The 10,198-nt window shown below is 42.7% G+C and overlaps 1 protein-coding gene across 2 annotated transcripts in view; it reads left to right on the plus strand.

The window, feature by feature from the left end:
* The window catches only part of EMC7 (ER membrane protein complex subunit 7), a 102,272-nt gene extending 94,944 nt beyond the window's left edge, over positions 1-7,328 (plus strand). For both annotated transcript variants that reach the window (XM_018570286.1, XM_018570285.1), the window contains exon 6: positions 7,117-7,328. In XM_018570286.1, the coding sequence (XP_018425788.1) occupies positions 7,117-7,266 (150 nt within the window). In that variant the 3' untranslated portion in view covers positions 7,267-7,328. The remainder of the gene's footprint in view (positions 1-7,116) is intronic.
* Positions 7,329-10,198: the final 2,870 nt, after the last annotated feature.

Raw genomic sequence — 10,198 nt, forward strand, 5'->3', positions numbered from 1 at the left:
AAAACAGTTTTTAAAATTAAAATGAAATAAAATAAATCTAATCATAATAAAAAAAAAATTTTAAAAGTACCCCGCCCCCGCGAGCACGCGCGTCGCCACGTAAACACGCGTCGGGTGCGCCTACGCATGAAAACGACGAACGCGCTACACATGTTGGGTATCGCCGCGCACGCCGGAGTGAGAGCAATAATTCTAGGGCCAGTATTTTGGGGTATCTCTAAATTGATGACCTGTGGGGGCTTTTAAAGTGTCTTTTATTGATTTTTTGGGGTACTGCAGTTTTTCGCCGTTTCACGGTCGCACGCAATCTGTAAAATGGGCATGTTGGGTATCGTTTTACTCGTTGTAACCTCATCTTTTATATTTCATTAAAAAAATGGGTAATTTGTTGTGTTTTGGGGCATTTAATTAAATGTGTCACTAAATTTTGGGGTTTAATAAGGAGTTGCGCTAATATTGCGCAACATAAAAATTTTCAACTACCACCATTTTATTCTATAGGGTCTTGGCATTCAGAAAATATATAATGTTGGGGGGGTTTACGTCATTTTCAGGCCTAAAATGTGGAATATAACATGGGTGCAAAAATGGAAAAAAGGGCCTCAGTCATGAAGGGGTTAATGGACTCTAATATAGAGGATTCTTCAGCAGAACTAACAAAGATTGATGCACTAAACCAAAAAAGAGATCTTTGTGCAAAATGCTAAGAAGTGTTCCGCAATGCTCAACTGCAGGAGACCAGATCCACATGAACCAAGTTCACAGTACGTTCTTCCTAGATCCTCTCGCTCGAGAAGTTCAACATTAAGCAATAAGCTAATGGAGGCCCGCGCTAATCTGGAAATAAAGTGCAAAGCTTCTTTTGCCAGAAAAGAAGCAGAGGTAGAAGCACAAAGGGCAGCTCGCCAAGCAGTGATGGAAGCCCAAAGGGTAGCTCAACAAGCAGAGGCGGAATCCCAAATAAAGATTCTGCAAATGGAAAAGGAGGAAACAGCTGCCCTAGCAAGGCTGAGAGTCATTGAACAAGCAATGGGAGAAAGTACTAATTCAGATTTTTATCCCAGCAGAACTGGAAGACCCAGTTGAACACACTAGTGAATATGTGCTAAAGCATAATGTTTACAACGATACAGAGCCATCTTCTGTACCTCCTAACAACACTGCTCTGACTCTCAGCACAGAGACTTCTCAGATCAACTTGCCTGAGTCCACAACACAAGTGCATCTACGCAGCAAACCACATCACCCTCTGCTAACGACAAGGTGACTCCCAGCGACAAGCCACAGCCAGCAGAAACCTTACACCACAGTTAAATGCTCTTGCAAAATAATTTTTTATCCTGGTATACCTCACCCTTCTTCCCCAGAGAAATTTCACGCCCAAAGGGTTCCATAAGTTACTTTTGCACCAAAGAGTGAGAGATCAGACCTGTCTGACTTCGCCAGATATATGATTAGCCGCAAGCTCATTAACATTAGCCTCTCAAGGTTTGACGACTTTCCAGAGAACCACAGGGCATGGAAATCTACTTTCAAAGCCGCTATTGCTGATCTCAACCTTACTGCCAAGGAGGAAATTGATTTGCTTATAAGGTGGCTGGGGCCAGAATTTGCAGATCATGTTAAAAGACTGAGCAGTACATGTTGACTATCCAGATGCAGGTCTTGCTGCTGCATGGGCAAGACTTGAGCAAACCTATGATAGCTCTGAAACCATTGGGAGCGCTCTATTCAAGAGACTGCAAAACTTTCCAAAAATAGGTAACAAAGATCATCGCAAGCTTCCAGAACTAAGTGACCGCCTCATGGAGCTAGAGTTGGCAAAGACAGACCCACGTCTACCTGCGCTAAGGTTCCTGGACACCGCTCATGGTGTTAATCCAGTGGTGCCTAAACTGCCATATGGCCTGCAGGAGAAATTGGCGCAACAGGGCTCAAAATAAAAAATATATAATGTATCTTTTCCTCCATTCTCATATTTTTGCAGGTTCATCACTGAACAAGCCTGTCCAAGACATGATCCAAGCTTCAGTGAACTCCACTCTCCATCATCATCATCAAGGTATGATAACACAGCAGCTAAACAGAGACTTTAATAGAGCAATATCTGTTAAAAGGACAGACATCTCACCTTCTATAACCTCTCCTACTGACCAGAATGTTGTGGACGATAGAGATAAAGACCCTAATAGTCAGTGCCCTATTCGCAAGAAACCTCATCCTCCTAATGTCGTGAGCTTAGGGCAAAGACTTTACAAGAGCACGGGGAGATTCTCCAGAAACTTGGAGTATGCTATAGGTGCTGTGCTTCCTATAATCATTTTGCTATAGACTGTAAAGTTGTCATCAAGTGTACAGAATGCACTAATGACAAACCTGTTTACAGCTACGCATCCTGGTCCACCTCCAGACAATCCACAGCAGCTACCTACATCCAGCCCTGTTTCAAATCATGGCGGGGAGCAACAAAGTCATGGCTCCAGCCACAAAGTGTTTCTTCATGTACTGTAGTCTGCGGGGAGATCCATGGGCAGCCATCTGCAACAGTTACATCAAAATGTAGTGAACTACTTCACAAAGCACTTTGGGGAAAGACTCTTGCAAAAATGTCTTGTCAAGTGTTTTGCCAAGGACAACCTGAAAAGGCAGTCAAGATGTATCTTTTTTTTCATGACCAAAGCAGTCATTCACTTACCACATCAGAATTCTTTGACTTATTCAGCATAAAGGGTAACGTGCTATCCTATACATTGCACATCTGTGCTGGTTCAGTGCAACTCACAGGAAGAACAACCTATGCTGAATTCATCATTTCTCCTATAAAAGGAAGGAGAATTGATCTTCCTCTGATCGAGTGTAATCAGTTGCCCAACGATAAGGAGAAAATTCCTACACCAGAGAATGCACTTTGTGGACCTCACCTAAAACATTTAGCTGACTGCATCCCAACACTTGACAATGAAGCCAAAATGATGCATCTTAAAGGCAGAGACATCCTGAGAGTACACAAGGTACATCAACAACCCAATGAGTGGAATGATGCTGCTTATGCCGAAAAGAATGATCTATGTTGGGTACTTTGGAATCGAACGAGAATACAAGCCTCAGATGGTGTATGCTCCAATAAAATCATGCACCAGATTTCCTTCAACAGCTCAAATGAGCAGAAATATACTGATGCAAACACCCAGGCTAATGCACCTGATTCATTGACGTGACATTAAACCCTCAGATTTTTTAACATAAAACAATACTGTAATGTGTGCCTTACTGTAATCCATGGTTGTTTCCCTTCTCTTTGCTGCTCTTCCTTTTTAAATTTGTATCTGTTCTCATGCTGGGCAGAACTTCTGTTTTGCAGCAGACTGCCTTGTCTCAGGAATGGATACACGGTGTCTGTGTATAGGTTTGTATAGGCTTGTAACCTGAGGCAGCCCTACAGGAAGAGGCCCTGAGCTGAAAAGGGAAGTTCTCCCCAAGCATGAGAAGACATGAGGCTTTAGAAGGAAGAGCAGCAAAGAGAAGGGAAACAACCATGGATTACAGTAAGGCACCCATTACAGTATTGGTTTATGTTAAAAAATCTGAGGGTTTAATGTCACTCTAAGCATCACACCAGTAACTCCATAAGGCGTAAACAGCTTGGGGAAACCCATCAGAGTCTTCTACGCCAGTCATCATGCAAGATGATTCTCCTCTTCATGAAGAAGCAATAGACCTGCTCCAAGGAACCCAAGGTATGCTTTCTGAAACCAACCTTGGACTCCATAAGACTATCTCAAACAATGCTGTTATGAAAGCCTTTCAACCTAGAGATCATACCACAGTATTTAAAGACTTAAATCTGGGAATGGACATGCCACCTGTACAGATAAATCTGGGCTTATGGTGGAACCTATTCGGACACCTTTGGCTTTCAAGTCAGCTCTGCAGACAAGCCACATGCTAAATGTGGTATTCTCTCAGTAGTTCCCATCACCATACAAGGTAAATCCTTACTAAGACAGCTATCCGAGACTATTAAAGATTGGGATGCTCCACTACCAACCGACAAACTTTCAAAATGGGAGTCCTGGAAGCAATCTCCATATCCTTTAGATGAAATTCACGTACCACGCTGCTACACTTCAGCTTCTCTTGCTGCAAGTCAAAGAAGAGATTCACATCTTTTCAGATGCATCTACTGAGGCCATAGCAGGTAAGAGACTCTTCTACTCAAACCCATGTAGGGTTTCTATTTGGCAAAACTAAGTTCCCACCTAAGCCTGAACACACAATTCCTAGGCTTGAACTTTCTGGGACTGTGCTAGCTGTAGAAATTGCCGATTTTCATACTGCATGAGCTAGACATTAAGAAAGATGACATCAAGTTCTACACAGACAGCAAAGTTGTCCTGGGCTACATATACACTCAGACGGAATTGTTTGTCAGCAACCATGTAGGAAGAATCAGGAAATCCTCACAGCCTGAACAATGGCATTATGTTCCATGTGAAATTAATCCTGCAGATCATGCCACCAGGCCAGTGTCTGCAAGTGTCTTTGCAAATTCATCTTGGTTAACAGGTCCTGAATTCCTGCTGGGTTATCCAGAAGAAACCACAGCTGATGTCTTCTAGATCCTGACAAAGACCCAGTGATTCGTTTTGAAGTCAAAACCCTTGTCACCAGATCTGAACAAAGACTCGTCTTGGGCTGTCAACGCTTTGAACGTTTTTTCAAGTGGACAAGGTTTGTACGCACTACTTCAAGGTTAGTCCATATTCCACACTGCTATCACACTAAGCCCAAAGGTGCTCACTGTCAAGGTTAGCAAATACTCACTCTAAAAACCTCTTTCTGCAAAATACATTGCTAAAAGTGAACTAGTGAATAATACGCAGTGTACAACAGAATGTCTTTAGCTCCAGAAATTAAATGTGTCCGTGACAAGCAGGACATACCTAAAAAACAATTCAACTGCCAATCTGAATTCATTCATCAACAGCGATGTGTTTACAGATTCAGAGTTCACAGCCATTCTTACTCCCAACTACTCTTCTCACCCAGAAGATTGGAACTGTTCCTGTTTCACCTGGAAACACTACAGTTGGAATTACATGAGTGCCCATAGTCTTCAGGTACTAACATTGTATAATTTACACCAAGAGTGGACTTTTTCATAGTGCCTTTAACCTTAAATCTTATTTTCACAGAAGTTTACAAATTGCCTCTTATGGAAAGTGACCTACTGCACTTGAAAGACTTTTGCAGTTATCAAGTCTGCTGATAGTCATCACAGACTTTATTTGATATTTTGGGCTCTCTTTCTTGTTTTCAGGTCCAAAGGACAAGTTACAAGTTCTCATTTATGGACTCTGTTTTTTGTCTTCCAGGTCTTCAAGACATTAACTGCAAATCGCACTATTGTTTATTTGCACTTGCATAACTACCGTTATGATTTAACATAGTGGCATTTACAATGCCAGATGGGGAGTGTGCTGTTACAGTTATAAAAATATGACACAAGGCATAGTCAAAGTTAATAATCATATTAATGTGAAGTGAGAATTTAGTTTGTTATTTTCCTTAAAGGCGAACTATGAGGTGAATAATTTTCACTCAGCCTCATAGTTCTAGCCTGACGTGTGACAATGAAACTGTCACACGTTTGCTCAATAGATCGGGAAGTGAGCAAACAAATACCGTTGCTCGCTCACTTCTCTATCCTGTCCCTGCAGAGAGCCGTGACTGTCACGGCTCTCTGCGGGGATTACCCCCTCCCCTGTCCGATCCTCCAGCACTGACTGAAGGAACGAAAGGGGAGGGGGTGGGTACAGCTGGCTCTGCCTCTAGATAGGCAGAGCCAGCTGTCAATCACGCAGCTCGGTGGATCTCGACAGTAATGTCGGGATCCGTCCCGGCTGCGGCAGTCTCAGTATACCGCGAGCTGTAGCTCGCAGTATACTGAGCTTTGGGTCACGGGAGGATGCTAGTTTATGTCCTCCTGTGACCCTGAGGAGAACTATGGAGAAAAACACTTACCCCATAGTTCTCCTTTAAGCCATTATTTTTGGTGGTAGCATAGCTGGTTAGTATACTGACATCTTTTGGTTATTGCACCATATTTTTCTGCATTCCCTCCCCTTGTGTGTAATTTACCACCCTTCTTCAAGTAGTCTTCTGGCATCAAAATGGCTGACTGTAACATGGCCACATATTAATTTGGTTGCATGCTTGGAAACATTACCATCTCTGACCTTCAACAGACGGTAGTCTGTTCATTCATCTGATGTATCCTGTTGTCTTCTGTAACCCTGCTGCATTCAAATAAAGCACTTTGTGGATTAAAAGGATTTTGGTGAGTTCTGTTATCTGATAAGGATTGTCTGCAGTGATTTATAAATGCTTATACAAGCCAGGCATAGAGATCTCAGCAAGGGATAAATCGCTAATACAACAATCTGAGTCAGAATATACTCTGACCTAGTTCATCTGGTCACAGACACGTTTGTGGCCTTTTCCTGCCCATCCAGATCTCATGTTACAAGGAATAATTCTTCATTCAGTGTATAAGCCTCTAGCTTTACCAGCATGGTTTTGAAAGCCCAAATTTTGAGTTAGATCTCTACCAGGCAGTCATATCTACTATGCTAAGGGCTTGTAAATCCTCTTCTTGCCAGGAGAACCACCACTCCTGGAAATCCTTTTTCAAATGGTGAAGCACTGTGTTTTATCCATAGGACTTTTAGTAATTCAGATCCTGAGTTTTCTCCAGTCAGGCATGAAACTAATTCAGTACATGCAGGTATATCGCCACTAGATGGAACTGTGCCTTCTGTTTTGCCTATTGCTCAGCTTTGGAGCCGCAGAAGCTATACCCAGCACTGGGACACTGCCTCCAATGAACTACTGGAAAAACATGACATGGATTACAAAAACATTATTTCTGGTACCTGGGGTGTATGACATTTAACTTAGCTTGGTATAACTGAATTCTGATGGTAATACGATTCTACTGATAACCTTAAGAATAAGAAGAAGCTAAGGGAAAAAAGACAAACACTTGGTCTGTGCTGCTTAGGGTGACGTTTTTAAACATTTCATATAATTCTAAATAAATTTTCTCTTCCAAAGGAAATGGAGCAGTCAATGAACATGCTGAACTCCAACCCAGAGCTGCCTGATGTGTCTGAATTCATGACAAGACTTTTTACTTCAAAATCATCCAGCAAGTCCAACATTGGGGGAAAAGTGGGCAAAAGTGGCATTAGCAAGAGGAGGTAGTGATTTAAACCTCTGCTGGATCAATCCTCAATCCAATCAGTTATATAGACCTGTGAGAGTTTACACCATGTCTAGTCATTTTCTTTATGAACACTTTTTCATTTGATTAGTAAGGAGGTAAAGCTATTTCCAATGTGGTTCTAAAAAAAAATCACTTTTTCACATCGAAGGTGTAAGAGAAGAGTCTAATCTTAGTTTATATATGAGGTGGTGACATCAATATTTTACTGCAAAACAAGATTATAAATACTAGCACCATTCCTTAGAGAGGAGGTATAAATTAATTCGTCGTCGCAAGCCTTCCATTTTTCTAGGTGAGAAGCTGCACTGCCTCTCACTAGCGCAACACTGTCAGTTCTCACACCAAGCAGCCATTCAAAATATGCTGCCCGGTGCCGAGTGACAACTTGACATAGGGTGGGATGGGGCTATGGCCGTGAGAGAGCTCCATATATACATGCATTGCTTACAGCTCCCTCATGTGTCCTATAGAGGTGTCATGGTGACATCACATTCTGCCTCCTGGCACCTCTACAGGGCGCGCAAGGGAGCTGTACAAGCAATGCACATATGAATGGAGCTCTGTCACAGCACAACAGTCCACACTGGACCCCAGGCTGAGGATCCACTCCAGTTCTCATAAGGTAGAGAGAATGGGTGACCTAAAATAAAATTTAAATAAAAAATGTTTTTGGTGTGAGTGTGTGAGATTGTGTCTGTGGTTGTGTGTGTCTGTCAGTGTTTTTGAGGGCCCGTTCACACTAGTACAGTGCGTTAATCAAATATTACCATTCTATTGCACTGCTACTTGATGACCAAGGTTGAGAACCACTGCCATAGATCATATTTGATTTTTTTTTCAATACAGTAGTCTAGCGTTATAAACTGCATACTCTTTATGAATCTTGGGTCTTTTTTTCATATCCTGTAATGTTTGACTTGTTTGTTAATGTCTACAGTTATCTTAAAGGAGAAAGACTGATTTCTCACAATGCCTTTTGAGGTGGGTTTCCCTTGCTCATAATCAATCAGAAGAATGGGAGTATAAATTCACCCTTTTGATATACTAATTTTTAGACTATTATTTAGTATATGCATACTAATTGTATGTTTTTAAAATTAAGTGGATTTTAAATGTTTGTCGGACCCATTATTTAAAGAGGACCTGTACTTTTCCCCAAATGGCAAGCAGAGGGTAAAGTACTAGTTGCCAAGTATTGCCTGTAGACTCTTTGCATCTGAACCACCCCACTTGTTATGCCTTGTTCTGACCTGTGCCTCTGTGGTGATCGCCATCTTGGTAGTAAAGCTGCAGGTGCAGTGCAGAAAGCACAGATCCACAGAATGAATGAAGCCAGTAGTTATGTATAATATGTAGCACAGTCATGACATCACTATATCTCTCCAAATCTTGTGAGACTAGCAGTCAATGGTAGCAGTGCCTTTGAGGGTCTAATACTGCAGATATAACGCTATGGGCACAGTAATGGGACCAGGGACCCAACAAGACAGTGTAACCATATAGGTTATGGTGAGACGGGACTAATAGAATCAAATGGCCCTCCAACTGAATCAGTATGTAGTACAGTATAGCCTTCTTAAAACACAGTATTTTCTGGATGGTTATACTGTCTTGTAAATACTGATTTAAATACTTTAATTAAATAATTTTTTTTAATCACAAAGTTGGAACAAGCGTGTAGCAGTTCCGATTATAGTTTGAGAATTTTCCATTGAGAGACACAGCACTTGTATAGTCCATACTGAGGGTTTTGCTACCACCAACAGGAGAATTAGACACTAGGCAAAAAAAGCAAGGGCCCATTCCCAGTAGGATATAACCCCTTCCTTACTTAGCTTGACCCCCTTAGGGAGTTAGAACGTCTTTCCCCACTCTGCTGATTCAAGACATTTGTATGAGGATTTCTTTCTTTCCAAAGAAAATGTTCGTTAACCCGTTCAGTGGGGCTACCCATGCACTGCAAGGGTTAACTGCTCGTTTGTGTCTAGGTGCAGTGTAGGAGGAGACACGCTTCAGTGACCAGAGAATCATGGAGGTGGCTTGACAATTCAGGCGAGTATAACTTTTTTATTTTTTTTTAGCACCTAGATCAGTGGTAGGCAACCTTGGCTCTCCAGCTGTGCTGAAACTACAGATCCCACCATGCTTCTGCATCTGGGAGTCATGCCTGTGGCTTGCAATGCCTTATGGGATGTGTAGTTTTAGCAGGAGAGCCGAGGTTGCCTACCCCTGACCTAGACAAGAACGAGCAGTTACCCTTGCAGTACAGGGGTAGCTCCACTGCAAGGGTTACTAAGAATTTTCCCTGGAGTTCTTTAACAGCTAATGATAAATTCAGGCCAAATGCTAGGAGTCTCTCCAGTAAGTGACCAAGCGCAGGTTTTACAAATTGCCTGAAACCTTGGTGATCTTAATGTTACAAAAACAAAAGAGGTGTGCTCTCCAGTAAGGCCCCGTGCAGACCTACGTGATTCGGGGATCGAGCATCTCGGGATCACGCGGGCCTGCACTATGCAGGCGGCGATTGCTGCGCATTGATTTCAATGGCGTGACATCCGCGCGGCAATCGCAGAAAAAAGTACATGTATCTTTTTTCTGCAATACACGATGTGCGGCTGTTCTAGCCACGATCGTGTTCGGAAGCACGGGCGGAATCGCGGCGGGAAAGCGCGCCCAACGAGACTGGGGCGCCATTAGAATATAATGGCACCCACAGCGCGATTTGGTGCACACCTAGGCGACTCCTGACCATGCTGCATCGCCTAGGTGTGCACCAGCCCTTAAAGGAGAACTATGAGATGAGTGATTTCCACTCGCCTCATAGTTCTAGCCGACCTGTGACAATGAGACTGTCACAGGTCGGCTCAGTAGATCGGGAGGTGAGCGAACACATACCGGGTTCGCTCACCT

This window comes from Nanorana parkeri, unplaced genomic scaffold (assembly GCF_000935625.1).
Source record: "Nanorana parkeri isolate BGI_ZX_2015 unplaced genomic scaffold, ASM93562v1 scaffold1496, whole genome shotgun sequence".
In the NCBI taxonomy this organism is placed as follows: domain Eukaryota; kingdom Metazoa; phylum Chordata; class Amphibia; order Anura; family Dicroglossidae; genus Nanorana; species Nanorana parkeri.